The sequence below is a fragment of the Carassius auratus genome, unplaced genomic scaffold (assembly GCF_003368295.1).
Source record: "Carassius auratus strain Wakin unplaced genomic scaffold, ASM336829v1 scaf_tig00214714_1_2670353, whole genome shotgun sequence".
Lineage (NCBI taxonomy): Eukaryota > Metazoa > Chordata > Actinopteri > Cypriniformes > Cyprinidae > Carassius > Carassius auratus.
Window position 1 is genome coordinate 1,297 of NW_020527778.1, and position 20,989 is coordinate 22,285.

Below are 20,989 nucleotides of genomic sequence, written 5' to 3' on the forward strand. Positions count from 1 at the left end.
AACAATTATTGTGCAATATGCTGATTTGGTTTTGTACATCACATTTTGCACATTAAACTCTCAATCATTAAACTAGCTTCTTCATCTCAAGCTGATAATTAATTTATCACTCATAACTCATTTCTGATGAGCAGAAGTGAAAACTGTTCCAGTTCAGAGCGTTTAAACCGATCAAACAGAGAAACTGTGAGTTTGAGCTGAAATCAGATTTGCATTGACAGCTTTAGTGATTCTGATGATCTCAGAATAGAGCAGCTCCGTCTCCAGAGACCATGTTCAAACCCCAAGAGCTTCAGTTCACATTTACTGCTAAACACAGCTGTTCTCAACTATTACAATCCATCAACAGCAGCTGAAACTTTAGTGAAGGAAGGACACACTGATCAATGATGCAGTCGGACACAAATGGAAGGCGTTCAGAAGCTTTATTGAATGAACAGCAATGGCAGCACATTGAAAGACTGCTTGAGTATTGAGCTGTAAATCAGGGAGACTGCTGTGAATCCTGCTGCTCTTCACTGGAGAAACATCAGCACTCGGAGCTCTTGAGGAACGAGTCTCCTGAGCAGCTCCGTCATGTGTTACTCTGCAGACGAAGCGCTCGCCGGCTTCCCAGCGTGCTTTGCTGAGGCTCAGGACGCTGCTGCGGCTGTAGCGTCCGTCCCGCTCGCTCTCTGCGCTGGTCTGAACCCCCTCGGTGACCTCTGACCCGTCCAGCGTCCAGCTCACCTGCGCCCCCTGTGGAGAGTAAGAGCTGAGCAGACAGAGCAGTGCGGCTGAGTCTCCAGAGATCTGCAGAGAAGAGGGAGGCAGCAGAGACACGGAGGGCTTCACGGAGGGACCAGCTGAAACACACACACACACACACACACACACACACACAGTTATTCACATCTGCAGCTACAGTCTTCACTGTGAAAATCACAAATAGTTCATCATTTTACTGTAACTCAACATCACTAATTTCATTAATATAACACAAATATCATGAAGAAAGATTAAAAAGATTCTCCATTAGAATAATTAATATTTACTATTATTACAATAAAAACGTTATTTTAATGGTACAAGACTGTAAAAACGCTACGGTGAAAACCTGTTCATCAGTTCACTGAACGTTATTTTTACTATACACAGTGAAACATTTTAATAAATCTAACTGGACATTTCATGTAATTTACAGTACAACACTGTTACATTTTTGGAAGTGAAGAACAAGAAATCTAGCAAACACTGCTGTCATTTTTACTGTAAATTTTACATATTTATTTTTTACGTGACCAAGTATAAGTTATATATCATAAATATATCACTTCTCTAAAGTAAACGTGATGTACAGTAAAATGCTAATTTGTTACTTTCTGAAATAAGTAAAATGTTTAAACTTACTTTATAAAACATCTCTGATAATTTTATTGTGATATTCTTATAATTGTTTTACTTCAATATATTATTCATTTGAAAACAGTCCTCATTCAGGACATTTTCTTATAAACAACTATACATAAACGTAATAGTTTAAATCATTTATTTTAACATGTTTATCAGCTGAATGTCTTTTTGATTCACAATGACAGCAATTCGATTATATTCTGTCTACATTATTCAGCTTTTATGTCATGAACCTATTGAAATATATTAAGAAATAATTGAAAATCATAAAAATGCATTAATTAAAATATATTGAAATGTTTGCATACATCAGGTGTAAAAATCGTAAAGTACACATATGAACTATGGTTTAAAATGTACAAAAATGAACTGTCACCAAATATGACTTAACATTGTAGACAAAATGTAATAATTAAAATACAAAAACTGATGCAATCAATCGATAAAATAGAAGAAAATTTGACTATAAATAAGATGGGAAATGTAAGTAGAGCTTGTTAGTAATTTAAGTTATATATTTTTTATATAAATGAAGAATATTGTTGCCAAATGTTATCAATAACATCAAACCTCTATTTAAAACACACACACATGATATATTTATATTAGATCATTTAAGAAAGACTTACTTCTGATCGTCAGTTTAGTTCCTCCACCAAAAGTCCACCACAGTGCTTCATTCTAGTGAAAGCGTCGTACAAAAAACCTCCTTCACACTCAAATGAACACAAACTCCACAACACACACACACACACACACACTGATATGAGACTCAACAGGACTCATGGTTTCTTCTTTAACAACATAACATTTCATTAAAAAGGAAAACGTTGATTGAAGGCTAAAACATTTTTTTCATGATTTCCAAAATGCATTCATCACATTTTCAAAACACATGTGATTTAAAGTAATTCTGTTTACCTGCTTTAATAATGACTCTTTAGCAAGCTTTAGATGATCATTCCCTATCAGGTGACCTTTGACCTGTTATACAGTAAAATTGATTGATATAAAATCTGATTCTGTAACAGGTTTTAAATGCTCTTAGCATAAATTCTGAATGAAAATGATAATTCAACTTTGTTTGGAGAAAGAAGCTTGACCCATAGTAACAACGTAAATCATGAGTGTTGCAGACGAAATAGAGATAATATCGAGAACCCCCTGCCTACTGAAAAATTTCTATTTGAGTTATTCAATTAAAAGAGAGAGAGAGAGAGAGAGAGAGAGAGAGATATCCGCACGAAACAATTTGCAGTCTTTACATTAGAGCTGCACGATTAATCGTTTAAAGATCGCGATCTCTTTCAAACACCCACGCGATCTTATTCCTGAACGACAACGATTCTGCTATGTCTGTTATGACTGTTTCACATTGTGAGTGTCAGTGGAGAGTGAGAAGCATGTTTTGTTGCTGTCCATGTTAATGAATCATTCATGCCGCTGCTGATCCAGAAAGAGCAACACAAACATCATTATTTCTGTTACAAACGCTCTAACTAACATAAGTACTGTGATAAATGTTTATAGTTTGGTTATAAACACTTATTCTGTACAGTAGCGATCAAAACTAAAGTATCTTACCGGTGTATGTATTGTAACGTTTATCCTCTTCTTCCAGCAGGTGGCGACAACGGTCCGTTTAAAAAGCATTTGTCATTGAATCATTCATTCAGGACTTTCCATTAGTGAAACAGATCTTTATTAATTGAGACACTGACTCCTTCATTAATTTATTTTTAAAAGACTTAAGCTGTGAACATTTTTATTAGAACCATTATTAAATGATGTTATTTTGTTTAGTTTTGTAATCTTTTTTCTTCAGAATCGTGAGACTTATGATCTCCAATTTATATAAATAATAAAAAAATGACTAAATTTTACATGGATTTTAAAAGTTTACATTTTGTTGTTTATAATTGCACACAAATCATTAAAACAGAAGTTTAGTTTAATAATGTTGATTTACAAAATGCACCTACATTTTTTTGCATTTGTGTTTTTAAGTTGAATAAAAGACTGTTTTCCCCTATATATTTCATCATTGAGGATTTCTTTTAAAGAGTCTAAAAATCTTGTCTGTCTCATTCTTGTGAACCGAGTCTTGTGTCTCGTCTCGTCTCGTCTCGTGGGGTAAGAGTCTCGTCACACTCCTAGTAAAGATGGAAAAATGATGTCTCTGCTGTCTTCACGTAAATGATGTGAGTGTGTTTGCATATTGCTCAGATGCTTCAGTGCTCTGAGAGTGTTTATAGTGCTGTGAGTTTAACACTTCATCACTGACACACACAACAATCTTCATCAACATGACCTTCATCATCATCTTCATCTGGACTCTAACAGCGTTTGCTCAAGGTTTGTGCAGCACAAGTTTGATATCAATTCATTTCTTCAAGTATATTGTCAAAGTTTTGAGTTGATTTTCTTCTTGTTGTGTGTTTCAGAGAGTAGAGGACAGATCAGCGTCACTCAGAGTCCCTCAACAGCAGCTCAACCAGGAGAAACAGTGAAGATCAGCTGCAAAACCAGCACTGATGTGTACAGAAGTACAACTTATTCAGTGTACTTACTCAGCTGGTACTTACAGAAACCTGGAGAAGCTCCTAAACTCCTGATTTATGCTGCAAACACTCTCCAGTCAGGAACTCCATCTAGATTCAGTGGCAGTGGATCTAACAGTGATTTCACTCTGACCATCAGTGGAGTCCAGACTGAAGATGCTGGACATTATTACTGTCAGAGTTATCACTACATCAACAGTCAACATATGTTCACACAGTGATAAAGCGTGGTACAAAAACCTGTGTCAGTCAGAGTCACAGTGACTGAACTGATGCTGCAGCTGCTCAAACACTATCACTCACTCTATTAGACTGTGATCTGTCCTGTGACAGACGGGTTTGACTCAACTATACTCAGATTCAGAGAAAACAGAGAGTGTAATCTTATATCAAAGCAAACAGATTTTTTTTTTTTTTTTTTTTTTTACATTATAGTACACTCATATCTCATGTCAAAGTCACATAGTAAAGTCATTGTGTAGTAGCATTGTGTTTTCGTTCACAAGAAATCTAATGCTGAGTTTCTTTCTTTCTTTCTTTATTTTTTCCTATACTCATGATCTTTCTGTACTTTGTTCCTGGACTTTCTCTTCCTGCTCACTGTTAGACACTGATCTGCATCACATATTCACCTGACATTTAAATCAAACAAAAATGAATACATTTGGAAAAAATATATATTTTGTGGTTTACACAAAAATGAAAATCATACATGTTTGAAATTGCATGAGGGTTGGCAAATGATGACAATATACATTTTAGGGTGAACTGCCTCTGTAAAGGTGATATATATGATTTTTACACTTTTTCAGATTTTTACACGTTTTAATAAGTGTTTTCTCAACATTGCAGCATTTTCTCTTTCAAACAAATTTCTTATTTACATGCAATGCGAGGATTCCCAAGCATTTTTTTTTTTGTCAGCAGAACTTCTTTCATCTAATATATATTTACTTAATATATTAATAACATGTTATTAATCAAGTATCACATTGGCATGTTCATGTTTCTGTGAAGTTGGTTAATAGTCATATGACATACAGGTAAACAAGTAAAATGGACTACATTTTATTTTATTTGCATTTTTATATCAATGGTACAAGATTATCGATATAAATCAATTTGATAAACGAGTTAGATCAAAATGAATCTAAAAGTAGTCTGATTATATTACCTAAAATTGTAATGTAGTGGATTATGTTTCTAAAATTTTGTCAAGTAATTTGGAGACCGTAACGGATTACAATTTGTAAGAATCTACTCCGCTCTGATTGTAGATATGTATAGAGATCTATGGTCATGACAGATATTCAGTTCAGTTAAAAATGACATGACGTGTGGCCAAGTGTGGTGTGCTATACTCAGAATTTGTGCTCTGCATTTCATTCATCCAAGTACACACACACACACACACACACAAGTCTGACTCTAATCATAAGGACACGACCCTATGCCCCTGACCCAGATACTCTTTTGGGGATTTCTAGGCATTGTCGAAGGTGTCTCTTGTCTTTTCTCAAATGCATAATTCAATTTAGGATCACAACTATAACTTTATAAGAAAGAATAAGACGCATCTCAACCAATTTGTTACAAAAAGAATCAAAATAACATTTATTGAACATGCATCCAACCTAAACTCATTACACTTGAGGAATATTTGACCCGAGCCGGATGGACAGTTCTTGAACCGTGACGTCCAGCGACTAGCAAGGGCTCTCTGAAAAATACTGATACTGAACAGGAAGTGTGTGTTCAAGACAGGAAACGGAAAACTCCCCAAAGGTCTAAAGAGAAAGACCAAATCAAAAGTGTGTAATAATCACTTACCTCTCGTTCTAAAGCACACATAGTGAGACTAAACGTATCATACACCATATACTCTTATGTGGTTTTATTAACAAAGTTCAGGAGGAGCACGATCAGGTAATCATCCAATTTGGCACAGGTGCATCTCGTTTAGCTAATCATCTTAACTAGCACACAAGCGTGTATATATATCCAATCTTCCTACCTCCTGTCCCACGACAGTTTTTCTGCATGGACGGTTTGTCAGCATTTGGTTCGCTCTGTCTATCATCTTATCACAGGCCCAATTTTCCTTCTGACGAAGATATCTATACCAGGGATTTTTCAGATCTGCCGCTTTTGCTGGACCCATGATCGCTCCTACCCCGCCAAACACGGCCGCTGAACACCAACAAGCGTCATCCCGTCACCTGCTCTGTCACGATCGGTGTTACAGGAAACACGGAGAGAGAACCAATTGCAGGTATGACATTTATTAAGGGGAAATCCAAAAGGGTAAACAGTCCAGGCAGGGTCAAAACCAGAGAATCCAAATCAAACATAAACAAACAAGAAGACAAGGCAACAGCACGAACTGACGGACATGAATAATATTTAGACATTAGACAAGGACTCCGTAACGCAGACTAAGACAGACCGGGTATAAATACACAGAAGGTGATAAGGGAACTGGAGACAGGTGGGGAACAATCAATTAACTCAAACAAGGAGGAAGGTGACCAAATAAGGGAACAGGAAGTTGATAAGGTGACAGACACCGTTGGAAGGAGGACACCTAGTGGAACCCCAGGGAACACCACCCAGATACTGTGACATGCTCTTCTCGCCAAGCCACACGTTGTGGACAAAAGATCGTGCAAATCCCCGAGCTTGCCTCACTCGACAACACTATTGTCCAGCCAAGACCGGGCTCTCTTATAATGCTGGATCGCCCCAGTTCTCACCGCTGCAAGCCTCTCTCACTTTTTCGGCCGTGGCGCAGTTTGATGCTACCTCCACTAGTGGCGAAGGCCATGCGGTGTAGTGATGTGTCGTTCGTGAAAGAATCGTTCTTTTTGAACAAATCTTTTAGGTGAACGAATCATTCTCGGTTTACTCTCATTAATGAAGAGTTTTCCAGAGTTGTCATCCACACTGAGCAAGTTTCATATGAGTCTGAAAGAGATCGAGAGCTCTCATTCGTGAACGAAAGGACTGAACCGGTACACATGTCGAGTTGATTAAACGGATTCTTGTCATTCGTAAATGCCATGAACTCATACACATCTTTTCTCGTTCGTAAACAAATTGATGAGAGTAAACCGGGTCAGTTAGCCATTTAGCATGTCAATCTTGCAAAATGCAAAGTGCAGTTATAGGTACTGTGCACATATGCTTGTTTACATATTTAGCATCCAAAACATAATTCCACGTTTAATCCCCGATTTATGGACTTGAATATATAGACCAATATATGAACTGTCTGACCAAACAATTAAAATTCTAATTATGCAAGAAAACCTTGTGCTTGCTCACCTGAACAATTTAAATAAACTTTATATATAGAATGCGATTATGAAGATGCTAAAGTTTGTTAAACGACGTTATAACTTAACTCTGTCGGATGACACTTTTTAACCACGAAGCAAAGGCATTTTTCCAGAGTTGTCATCCACACTGAAATTTCTGAAGACATTATATTTGCTCTACTGTGCATGTTTAAACCTCACTGAGATGATACAGACATAAGTTTCATGCAATTATTCTGGCAGGACCAATTATTTAGGGACATAAATTTCACCATTTACTGGCATGATTACTCAAAATGTTTCTAAAACGCAACTACCCTCGTGTTTTGCCGCAGGACAGCAAGTGTGAGTAAATTTTCTATTGTCTTTTTAGGACTGTAATATGAAAAGCATGCAGAGTAAATCTTTAGAAACCGCTTGAATTTGAATATCACATTACTGCAATTAACGTTACTGAAGCAAACGTGAGGCCACCTCCATTCGTAAACGCGCCCTCAACTCTTCTGCTCTCTCATGCTACTAACCATTTTTCTGTTCAGTGGCCTCAAGCTCCAGATTTGTTAGAGGGCAGAGGGTACCAAGACCTATTAGTGGTCAGACCGATTATATATAAAAAAAAAAAAAAATCACCGAACCCTCATCAGCCAACCCCTCTAGCGCCAGCCCATCCCCTTTCACTCAAACTCCTTATCTACCATAGCTATCTCCCCTAACATCCCCCTATCTATCTAAAACGGTCAATCCTCACTTCAGCCATCCCAGCAGTGCCCGCCCCTGCAGGAGCCTTTTTTTTCATATCTCCCGCAGGAGCCTTTTCTGTTTTTTCCTCACTGCCGCAGCAGTGTCTGCTTCTGCAAGAGCCTTTACCTATATTTCACCACTGCCGCAGCAGTTCTCGCTCCCGCAGGAGCCTAGAAAAAAAAAAAAAAGTCTGATTCGTCTATACTTGATAACAAAATTTTCGCTTACTTCATTAAATAAAGGTGGACCAAGAAAGAAAAAGCCACTACATGTGTATAAAAAAAAAAAAAAAAAATTAAGTCCATTCTCCAATTCAACTTCATCAGGCTCACTTTTATGTCCAACTCCGGAACGCTCAATCTAAATTCGCGCTGGACCCTCTCTTCATCAATGACTTAATATAAACCTTAACTGATCCTTGCTCAATCAGGCATACCCACAGAAAATTTTCCAGTCACTCATTTCACATCGGGGCAGCCGCTTAAGTTGGGGCTGTAGCTATCGAATATTTTAGTAATTCTCTTTACGCCCTCAAATCAAAACACTACTGACTCCTTGCAGTATGCGATTTCGGAGGTAGCGCTTGTCTCCTTCCGCCAACAAAAATGCGTTGTCACATTTAAAAAAAATATATATAATAATAATCATTGCGAAAGAACCTGATGTGAGATTTAAAATAAATTAAAAGAGGCTTTGAGGCAGAGGAATTTGCCTGGATCATTTTTTGTAATCGAGGAATTGTTTCAGCCCTAAACTTAAGCAGCTCAAAAGGGGCCTCTCACATAATCAGATAGAGGCCATCGGTTGTTGTTCATCAGACATTTAAAAAAAAAAAAAATCTGCGTTTTAAATCATGTTGTCTACTTGATTAATCGAAGCCTCTCAGTCATCGTTTCTTCGGTCAAAGTAAGGGCCCTCCAGCCATCTTTACAATCTCCTTGCCTATTCAGCATCAGACAGGGCTCTCCCTTCCGGTGCAGCAGGGCAGTGGCTCCCTTCGGTCGCAGTGTGAGGCTTTTGTCTGTCATTGAGTTGCACTGCACGCTCAGTGGCGGAAGGGCTTCTCCCTCCCGGTGCAGCAGAGCCACAGGCCCCCTTCGGTCGTTGTGACAGCCCTCCATCCAATGCATCAAATTACGCCTCGTATACAGTCGCAAGGGGGACTCTTCCTTCCGGTGCAGCAGAGCCGCAGCTCCCTTTGGACGCAACAGTCCCTCCAACAGTCATATTTCAGTTAGCGTCAATCAGGGCTCTACCCTCTGGGGCAGCACTCCTGATGCAGTGTTGTGGACCCCCTACGGAGCCTGGAAGAACCCTCCGAGGCGTAAAACCGTGCCTCTCATAAAACCGCTATGGGGGACTTCAGTCGCGTCTCTTTGCCTTCTCAGCATCGGACTAGGGCTCCTCTTCCAGTGCAGCAGACCCACGGCTCCCTTCGGTCGCAGTGTGAACCCCCCATCTGAGTTATGTTGCATGCTCAACGGTGGCTAGGGATCTCCCTCCCGATAGGGTACAGTCGTTGGCTCCCTTCGGTTGCATTAGGAGCCCTTCATCCGACGCGTCAAACCGCGGCTTGAATCTCTTTGCCTATTCAGCATCTGACAGGGCTCTCCCTTCTGGTGTAGCAGACCCACGGCTCCCTTCGGTCGCAGTGTGGACCCCCAGTCCGAGTTATGTTGCATACTCAATGGCGGCCAGGGATCTCCCTCCCGATTGGGTACAGACGCTGGCTCCCTTCAGTCGCAGCCAGAGCCCTCCATCAGATGCACCAAACCGCACCTCGTACTCAGCCGCTAGAGGGACTCTCCGTTCCGGTGCAGCAGAGCCACAGCTCCTTTCGGAGGCAGCAAGAGTCCCTTATTTTTGATATCCGGCATCGTGCTCCTCTCATAAGTGGCATGGAGGGCTCGCCAGTAAGACGTTGCGAGCCGCAGCTCTCGTCGAACACTGCACAGGCTCTCCCGGTCGCTCTGCATTTTTCTTCTCAACACGCATACTTTGGGGGGCAACCACTGATCTATAATATAGAACTGGATTGCTCATGACGTCATTAAAGTGAAGCCGCTGCGCCGCCATATTGGTAATCCCTAGTGTGCAAAAACGTTCCATTGAATTAATAGGAAATTGTATGATTTTAGTTAGAAAACATCACCTAACAAGTCAGAATTTATAAATTTGAAGTATTTCTGTACATTGTTACAATGCAAACACCTTAGGCATGTAAACGATTATTTTTTAAATGTCGAGAATTTCCCCTACTTATTAAAAAGCTATGTTAATTACAGTAGTGAGCATCATGAACACGATAAACATCAGACAGACACGACCTCAACATATATAACAAAATACAAACTGCTCATTCTGAAATCTGAATTTATTCAGAGAAATAACTGACTATATACAGTATGGATTTAAAGACATAAACTTTATAAAGCTTTATTTCCAAGATAGTAAATTAAGCTTTTCGTGTATAGAGCAATATTAACAACATAATTGTATTATTCATTGTAATATATTCAAATCAATTTCTGATACTAATACGTTCATGTTTAATAAATCCTAAATAATTATGTTGATAAAGAAATAAGCCATTTTTTGTGTTTGATCAGTTACCTGTGTCGTCAGTGCGCAGCAGACACACCCACCTTAACGGTTTAAATGTATCGCTTATCCTGCCACAAAAGACCGTAAAAACTGCAGATAACATCTGAAGTAAACATTAATTAACATACACGTAACATAAAAACGAGTCCCGTTTGAATGATTTGCTTCAAATTGAGTGATTTTAGGACAGCGGTTTGAATGTAACTCAATGGTGCTCTCTGCTGGCAGGGATTAGTAAGATGGCGGATCGAACACTTCCAGTGGTTTCACTGCCTGTTGGCAGTTTAGAACGCGATCAGCGATCCAGTCATATATATAGATCAGTGGGGGCAACTAAATTTAGCTCTCTGGCTGCTGTCCTATGCCTATAAGTTTCTTTTGGGGAGTTATTTGGGTTCGGGCTATGCTCCGGGCCCGGACCCCTTCCCCAGGACAGCACGCCAAAATATGCCTACTATTCGCCTTCAGATTAAATGTAAGGGTGAACTTGTGAAATGTGGTTTTATTAATAAAGTCCGGGAGGAGCACGATCAGGTAATCATCCAATTTGGCACAGGTGCATCTCGTTTAGCTAATCATCTTAACTAGCAAACAAGCGTGTATATATATCCAATCTTCCTACCTCCTGTCCCACTACAGTTTTTCGGCATCCCTCCTCCACCCCAACTCCTCACTTCTAATCTATATATCCCAAATTAGGGATGGGGGGGTTATTTGGGTTCGGCTATGCTCCGGGCCCAGACCCCTTCCCCAGGAAAGCACGCCCAAATATGCCTACTTTTCGCCTTCAGATTAGATGTAAGGGTGAACTCGTGAAACAAACATTCTCCTTCTGTTAGAACTTATTACACTCGCATACACCGCATTCATTCTGCATTTAGATCTTATAGGTAATAGATTATAACACACACACACACACACACACGCACGGACACACACACACACACACGCCAACCTACACACGCTTTCTCTTTCATGAATGATTATTAGTGATGTCATCAATAATGTTGCTACTTGAACATTCAGTGACAAAATTACAGCATCATCATGTGCAGCAAACATCAGCCAATGTTTCTGATTGAAAACAAGTGTCCGAACAGAACCTGCAGGACGAGCCGATCATTCTGTCCCGAACGAAAGACAGCAGAAAGAGATTGGAGGACAGACAGAAAGCCAGACGTGAGAAATAAGGTCAGGTGATTGCTGTGGTCAGGTGAATGTAGGCCAATATGTTGAACATTCAATTTACATTAAATAAAAATCATGTCATGATATGATATGATGCAATTTATAACCGCTTGTTCAATAGAAGATCAAATATTATGAAAATGATTCATTTTTCACTCTGTTCTCATTTCAGGAACTGTATTTTGTGTCTGTTAATGAGCAACTGTCTTCAGGTAAATGATGTGAGTGTGTTTGCATATTGCTCAGATGCTTCAGTGCTCTGAGAGTGTTTATAGTGCTGTGAGTTTAACACTTCATCACTGACACACACAACAATCTTCATCAACATGACCTTCATCATCATCTTCATCTGGACTCTCACAGCGTTTGCTCAAGGTTTGTGCAGCACAAGTTTAATATCAATTCATTTCTTCAAGTATATTGTCAAAGTTTTGAGTTGATTTTCTTCTTGTTGTGTGTTTCAGAGAGTAGAGGACAGATCAGCGTCACTCAGAGTCCCTCAACAGCAGCTCAACCAGGAGAAACAGTGAAGATCAGCTGTAAAACCAGCACTGATGTGTACAGATGGAGTGATGGGACTGAAGGTTTAGCCTGGTACTTACAGAAACCTGGACAAGCTCCTAAACTCCTGATTTATAATGTAAAAAATCTTCAGTCAGGAACTCCATCTAGATTCAGTGGCAGTGGATCTAACAGTGATTTCACTCTGACCATCAGTGGAGTCCAGACTGAAGATGCTGGACATTATTACTGTCAGAGTTACCACTTCATCAGTCAAAATGTGTTCACACAGTGATAAAGCGTGGTACAAAAACCTGTGTCAGTCAGAGTCACAGTGACTGAACTGATGCTGCAGCTGCTCAAAGGAGGATCTGAAACTCTGTTGTTTTTGCTCTTTCTCCTCATATTCTGACTCTCTGTAGGGAGAAGAGAAATGCTGGAAACTGGACTGATTGAATCTGCAGAGCTTTGAGGTTTTGATTTGATTCATTGTGCTCTTATAGATCCGTCACATGATGGAGATTGAAGCTCAACATCTGTCTCACAAACACATGCAGCTGTTTTCAGTCACAGATACAGCTGCTATAATGAATGAGGAATGACAAAACTCTAGGATACTTAAATTCAGCACAGAAACTCACAGTTCAACAACATATTTAATTTGATGAATGATATGTAAACCTTGTTTCACAGCTCTTCAAACTCTCTCTTTCAGGTCGGTTCAGCAAATGCTTCACATAAAGATCAGACAGTGTCTCTGCTGATTTATGATCCTAAAACCCTCATATTGTGTGTCAGAGTTTCTCCATCGACTGTAAAACCAGAGATCGATCTCAGTTACTGTACACTACTGTTGGAACATTTGGGGTCTTTCTCACACAAATGTAATATCTACAAGTGCATTTATAAAATGTCCATACACATATGTATGTTTACGTATGTAAAAAAATGTTTGGACGTATATGTCAATTTACATGCATATCCATTATAAAAACTTGTACATATAGATATTATATAAGCAAGATAGACATGTATTTTATTGAACACAATTTATATTTGGCGGTATGGTTTGCTTATGGGGTTTTTTTCTCCCAGAATAATTAAACATACAAGAGCTTTAACATTAACCCCCCAAACATAATGAGAGGTATTACTGCCTGAAGAAGAACCCCCCAAAAACCAACCATGTTCCATTCCTGCAAAAGAGAAAAGACAATGTTATTGAGCTATTCTTAATGAAGACTACTGGCTAGCAGAGGGGTATTCTCCCCTCAAAAGGAGGGAGAGAACAGCAGGCCCCTCTTTAATTTGAGTAGCGAGGGGTGAACAGCAGACCCCTGCAGTCAAAGCAGCACAGAGTTTTCTCTCAATAGCAAGCCCTATTTTTTTTTTTTTAACTAAATGGTTAATCCATTCGGGATTTAAGCGTACGGATCCAAACAACCAACATTCCTGCTTAACGACTGATGATTCCACTGTTTCTCGCTGACTACAGCACGGATGAATTCTTGTTTACATCGTTTCCACTGTATATAATGACGATATCTGAGAGAGTCCAGTCCAGTGAACACATGATCTGAACACAACTGTAGCGTTCAACACCGTGTGTGTGATTAATTATAATCACAATAATACCTACCCTTTGCACACAGTCTCTGGACCTGAGTGACTTTCATTTGTCCTTTTTAGTCGTGTCAACCTTCATTAAAATCATTAAAATCAGTGCAAAATCACAAATCAAGAGCCATAAAGACAAAAATATGTCCATGGGACTAAATTGTAATGACATTTTTTATTTATTTTAAATAGTCATTTATCACTATTTATTTAAACATTTAATCTTTACATATTTTACATATTACATATTCTTTTTTCATGTGGTTTAAATTGGTTGTAAATTTTATGCTTATTTTAAGTTCACACTTATTGATAAACCATGATTTTAGCATGAAAATGTTCACATGTGAGTCAGTCAGTAAGAGTGTGTCTCAATCAGCTCCTTAGTTCACTAGTCAGTGCACTACTCAGGGATGACATCATGCTCAAAACATTCCCACAATGCACCATGAAAGCCAGTATGCATCACTGCTGTCTATAGTGATGTTTCTTAAACCAACTGAGCTGAAATACATTTATTTTATTTACAAAAACATTAATAATCAAAATGTTTGAAGTCATTAAATAAATCCATAATCATATTTTAATCCTGTATTAAACCGACAGATGATAACTACTCAAAATAATTGTAAAAAAACAAAGATTAAACTGTGATCTACAGATACAATGATTGACAGGATGAAATGAATGAGCAAACTTCATTTAGAAGCTCATTTAAATACAGGATCAGTTCATTTGCATATTGCTCAGATGCTTCAGTGCTCTGAGAGTGTTTATAGTGCTGTGAGTTTAACACTTCATCACTGACACACACAACAATCTTCATCAACATGACCTTCATCATCATCTTCATCTGGACTCTCACAGCGTTTGCTCAAGGTTTGTGCAGCACAAGTTTGATATCAATTCATTTCTTCAAGTATATTGTCAAAGTTTTGAGTTGATTTTCTTCTTGTTGTGTGTTTCAGAGAGTAGAGGACAGATCAGCGTCACTCAGAGTCCCTCAACAGCAGCTCAACCAGGAGAAACAGTGAAGATCAGCTGCAAAACCAGCACTGATGTGTACAGTACTAGTTGGGGGCATCGCTTAGCCTGGTATTTACAGAAACCTGGACAAGCTCCTAAACTCCTGATTTATGGTGCAAACCGTCTCCAGTCAGGAACTCCATCTAGATTCAGTGGCAGTGGATCTAACAGTGATTTCACTCTGACCATCAGTGGAGTCCAGACTGAAGATGCTGGACATTATTACTGTCAGAGTTTCCATTGCAGAACAAGTGGTGTATATTGTGTGGGTGACTATGTGTTCACACAGTGATAAAGCGTGGTACAAAAACCTGTGTCAGTCAGAGTCACAGTGACTGAACTGATGCTGCAGCTGCTCAAACACTATCACTCACTACTGACACACAGAGACCAAACACATAATTACTATGTAGTAGTAGTTTTTTTTTTTTTTTTTTTTTGTATATTATAGTACTCTCATATCTCATGTTAAAGTCATATAGTAAGGTCATTGTGTAGCAGAATTGTGTTTTCGTTCACAAGAAATCTAATGCTGTGTTTATTTTATTTTTATTTTTTTTCCTACAGTCATGATCTTTCTGTACTTTGTTCCTGGACTTTCTCTTGCTGCTCACTGTTAGTCACTGATCTGCATCACATATTCACCCGACATTTAAATCACACAAAAATGAAGACATATAATATAAAAAATAAATATATATTGTGTGTTTTGCACAAAAATGAAAATCATAAATGTTTGAAATGGCATGAGGGTTAGCAAATGACAATTTACATTTTAGGGTGAACTGCCTCTGTAAAGGTGCTATATACGATTTTTACACATTTACACAGTTTTAATAAGTGTTTTCTCAGCATTACATCAACTATTGATGAACACATTAGTTTTTGTTCACATTATCACTGGTTATTTTACCATGTATTGCCTTTTGAAGGCTTCTCTCTTTCAAACACATTAAAATGCACAAATTCACATTATTTCTTATTTACATGTAATACGAGGATTCCCCCCAAAAATGTTGTTTTGTCAGCAGAACTTCTTTCACATAATATAGATTTAATTAATATATTAATAACATGTTAATAATTAAGTATCACATTTGCATGTCCATGTTTCTCTGAAGTTGGTTAATAGTCACATGACATGCAGGTAAACAAATAAAATACATTTAACTTTTTTATTTGCATTTTTATATCAATGGTACAAGATTATCGTATATAAATCAGTGTGATAAACGAGTTAGATCAAAATTAATCTTAAAGTAGTCTGATTATATTACCTAAAATCTGTAATGTAATTTTATCAGATCTATTTAATTTATCTTTATCGACCGCAGTGGTTCCATTAATGTGGAAATCTGTCAGAGTTACATCAATACATATTGTTCAAGGGTTACATAAACATAAGGGTGGCGATACACTTGATCTCAACAACTAGACGTATTTCTATCATTAGTAGCATAGCAAAAGTATTTGAAAAACTAATATTTAAACAATTATTTAAATGTATTAATTAATTTTCTATTGTGTCTTCAAATCAATCTGGTTTCAGACCAAACTTCTCTACAACTACTGCTCTTCTAAAATGTATCAATGATGTTTCACTTTCTCTCTAGACGATAACTTGTCAATTGGTGCAATATTTAGATCTTACTAAGGCCTTTGATATGGTTGATCACTATTTGCTTCTTGATAAGTTATATGCGATAGGCCTTTCTAAACACTCTCTTCTTTGGTTTAATTCTCATCTCCACTGTAGACTGTGTGTCTATGTTAATGGTTGTGTATCACATGGAGAAAGGTGTTCCTCAAGGCTCTTCCTTAGGGCCTCTTTTATTTTCTTTATTTATTAATGATCTTCCTCTAATTTGCTCAGACTGTTGTATCCATCTATAAGCAGATGACAGTGATTTACACATCTAATGTGTCTGTCTCTAAGATTCAATCCTCATTGCAATCTAACTTTAAATGCTACTCAACTTTGCTTCCAATCCAACCATCTTTTATTGAATAAGAAAAAGTCATATTGTATATTGTTCCCCACCAGATCTGCTGCACGGAAGCAAGATAATAATCTTACACTCAAATTCTTAGATGAAACTCCCCTTGTACAAGTTATTGAACTTAAATATCTGGGCCTTTGGCTTGACTCACAACTCTCATTTCGGTGTCATTAACTCCGTTGTAAAAAAAAGATGAAATGGTGTTTACAAATATTATATCGTTCTATTAATTTTTGTACTCAGTTGATTAGGTTAAGAATTGTGTCACAGTTCATATTTCCCATACTAGATTATGCGGATGTTGTCTATCAAACCCAATAGATTGAGACACACTGAATATCTCTCTTTCGTTGTGAAAACATCTCTAAAGAGAGTGAAAGACGTGCATTTAAACGTAAAGCCCTCTCAGAAAGGAACAGTCTGCCTGGGTCTCTAAGATCTGTCACTTCCTTGCGTTCCTTCAAAACATCTCTTTTTGTTTACGTGCAAGCAAACTGTTGTTATGAATGTTTTCCTCATGTTTGACTGGATTTTTGTTTTCTATACCTAATATATGGGATACTTTTTTTTTCATTTCTTCTTATTTTGGTGTATATAAGCGAGTATGGGTGTAGGTGTGAGAATGCACATATACACATGTGAAAGTAAGGGCTTAATGTTGTCATGCATACTAATATTATAATGTGTTTTATATATGGATTTGTTTCTAATAATGACATGGTGGGGTGGGTGAGAGCTCTTGTGAGTGTGAATGTAAATGTGTTGTATTATCTTTGTCTATGTCTCGAGGACCCCCTCGAAAATGAGATGTTTCATCTCAAGGGGTTGTCCTCAACAACAAACTTTAAATAATTATGTTTCTAAAATTGTGTAATGTAATTTGAAAACAGTAACAGATTACAATATGAGCTCTGAGATATGTATAGAGATCTATGGTCATGACAGATATTCAGTTTAGTTAAAAATGACATGACGTGTGGCCAAGTGTGGTGTGTTATATTAAGAATTTGTGCTCTGCATTTCATTAACACACACACAACACACACACTCAGACACACACACACACACACACACAGCACAGCAGTGAGTAGTGTACACACACACACACTGTGGGTTACAAGTCTGACTCTAATCATTAGGCCACGACTGCCCCTGACCCAGATACTCTTTTGGGGATTTCTAGTCATTGTTTCATGTCATGTAATGAGTGTGTCATCTGATGAACGTGTCTCTTGTCTTTTCTCAGATGCATAGTTCAATTTAGGGTCACAACTGTAACTATCAGAAACAATAAGACTCATCTCAAATAATTTGTTACCAAAAGAAACAAAATAGCATTTATTCAACATGCATCCAACCTAAACCCATTACACTTGAGGAATATTTGACCCGAGCCGGATGGACAGTTCTGGAACCGTGACGTCCAGCGACTAGCAAGGTCTCTCTGAAAAATACTGATACTGAACAGGAAGTGTGTGTTCATGACAGGAAACGGAAAACTCCCCAAAGGTCTAAAGAGAAAGACCAAATCAAAATTGTGTAATAATCACTTACCTCTCGTTCTAAAGCACACATAGTGAGACTAAACGTATCATACACCATAACTCTGATGATGATGATGTCATCTGCATGCCACAGATTCTCAGTTCATTTTTAATGATTGGCAGCCAGCAGATGGATGAATGTCGAAATATGTTTTAACACTTGTTAGAAAAATCAGAACCTGCAGGACGAGCCGATCATTCTGTCCCGAAAGGAAAGACAGAAGAAAGAGTTTGGAGGAAAGACGCTGAGAAAGTTGTTAAGGTGAATGTAGACCAATATGTTGGACATCAATTTACATTAAATAAAAATCATGTCAAGTTTTTTTGCATATTTGACCTGCTTTTTGATGTCAATTTTGATATCAGTTTAAAAGTCAGTATTAACTGCCCACTGGGAAACTGTTGCACAAACAAAACAACAAAACTGTGTCTCTCCTGTCTTCAGGTAAATGATGTGAGTGTGTTTGCATATTGCTCAGATGCTTCAGTGCTCTGAGAGTGTTTATAGTGCTGTGAGTTTAACACTTCATCACTGACACACACAACAATCTTCATCAACATGACCTTCATCATCATCTTCATCTGGACTCTCACAGCGTTTGCTCAAGGTTTGTGCAGCACAAGTTTGATATCAATTCATTTCTTCAAGTATATTGTCAAAGTTTTGAGTTGATTTTCTTCTTGTTGTGTGTTTCAGAGAGTAGAGGACAGATCAGCGTCACTCAGAGTCCCTCAACAGCAGCTCAACCAGGAGAAACAGTGAAGATCAGCTGCAAAACCAGCACTGATGTGTACATATACGAAAATCAGTATAATTTTTTAGCCTGGTACTTACAGAAACATGGAGAAGCTCCTAAACTCCTGATTTATTGGGCAAACAACCTCGTGTCAGGAACTCCATCTAGATTCAGTGGCAGTGGATCTAACAGTGATTTCACTCTGACCATCAGTGGAGTCCAGACTGAAGATGATGGACATTATTACTGTCAGAGTTACCACTGCAGAACAAATTCTGATGGTGATTGTGAGAGTGATGAAAGATTCACACAGTGATAAAGTGTCGTACAAAAACCTGTGTCAGTCAGAGTCACAGTGACTGAACTGATGCTGCAGCTGCTCAAAGGAGGATCTGAAACTCTGTTGTTTTTGCTCTTTCTCCTCATATTCTGACTCTCTGTAGGGAGAAGAGAAATGCTGGAAACTGGACTGATTGAATCTGCACAGCTTCGAGGTTTTGATTTGATTCATTGTGCTCTTATAGATCCGTCACATGATGGAGATTGAAGCTCAACATCTGTCTCACAAACACATGCAGCTGTTTTCAGTCACAGATACAGCTGCTATAATGAATGATGGCTAGCACTTTAGAATACTGTTTCTTACTTACTGCATAACTAATAAGGAATTATTGAAGAACTTACAGGTGATTATTCATTAACACTTAACTCACTACTGTTAAATACTAAGGAAAATGTGTTAATTAATCAGTATGTAATATCATTTTAGGATTGTGTTAAGTAACAGTTAGCTAATCAATAACTAATATATTCTGTCATACCTCCTGAAGAAATACTATTAATTATCTATTAGTTATAGTGCTCAAGAAAAATAACTATGAAATAACTACTAATGAACAGTAATGCGCAAGTACATTGAATTGTGACCCTTTCATATAAATTTTATTAGCAATAGTTGTAGTATGAAGATGCAATATTAATAAATTCAATACATTTTATAGAGGTTTCGCCTGTGTTGTGAATTGTATTTTATACACAGTTCTGTATGTGTGCCTCCTCAGCATATACCACATTACCATTAATTCAGTTTCTTTATGTAAGGCAAAGCCTGAGGAAAAGTGAAAATACAGGCATCCAATTAGTAATTAATAAAGAATTATCAAATAATTCTGCAGGACTTCTTTTTAACCTGAAACAGCAGGACTATTCTAAAGTGAAAATATTGAGAACCCATTAGTAATTATCAGATAATTCTGCAGGAATAACTTAGAATCTGAAAAAGTATTCTAAAGTGAACCTATTAGTAAATAATAAAAACTACATTATTTTGACAAAAAAAAATAAAAGTAATCATAAACATTGTAAAATACACGACACAACTTGTTTACAATGTTTATTTCAGATGAGAACATTTCTTAATACAGCATATTTTATTCCATTTTAACATGTGTACTGCCCACATTTAAAATAATTTAACAAACATTTCATAATCAAAAGTTAAACATTTATTGTAGAAGCAAACAAAATGCTTATTTCATTTCCATTATAGGCTAATAAGACTGTAACATAATACTACTGTAGTAGTACTTTGTACTTGTGCTTTTACTAAAGTAATTTTTAAAATGAATAGGCTAATTATAAATTTACTGAATTCATATTTTATTGAGGTATTGTTACATTTATGAACTTTCTGTTTCCTTATTTGGTCACCTTCCTCCTTGTTTTGGTTAATTGATTATTCCCCACCTGTCTCCAGTTCCC

The 20,989-nt window shown here is 37.7% G+C and overlaps 1 long non-coding RNA gene and 3 gene segments (V, D, J or C); 3 read left to right on the forward strand and 1 right to left on the reverse strand.

Annotated features, from left to right (window-relative positions):
- Window positions 1–625: 625 nt before the first annotated feature.
- Window positions 626–3,117, reverse strand: LOC113092792 (uncharacterized). Its single transcript, XR_003287621.1, has 4 exons — window positions 2,977–3,117; window positions 2,314–2,376; window positions 2,022–2,124; window positions 626–845 (listed from the first exon to the last, which is right to left on the reverse strand). It is a non-coding gene; the product is annotated as an uncharacterized LOC113092792 (long non-coding RNA).
- Window positions 3,118–12,121: 9,004 nt separating this feature from the next.
- LOC113092824 (Ig kappa chain V region S211-like) lies at window positions 12,122–12,599 on the forward strand. The segment is given in 2 exon segments: window positions 12,122–12,178; window positions 12,268–12,599. Coding segments are annotated over 2 exon segments (381 nt in total).
- A 1,980-nt stretch (window positions 12,600–14,579) lies between these two features.
- LOC113092719 (Ig kappa chain V region S211-like) lies at window positions 14,580–15,239 on the forward strand. The segment is given in 2 exon segments: window positions 14,580–14,800; window positions 14,890–15,239. Coding segments are annotated over 2 exon segments (399 nt in total).
- A 3,807-nt stretch (window positions 15,240–19,046) lies between these two features.
- Window positions 19,047–19,836, forward strand: LOC113092798 (immunoglobulin kappa variable 4-1-like). The segment is given in 2 exon segments: window positions 19,047–19,099; window positions 19,189–19,836. Coding segments are annotated over 2 exon segments (405 nt in total).
- Window positions 19,837–20,989: the final 1,153 nt, after the last annotated feature.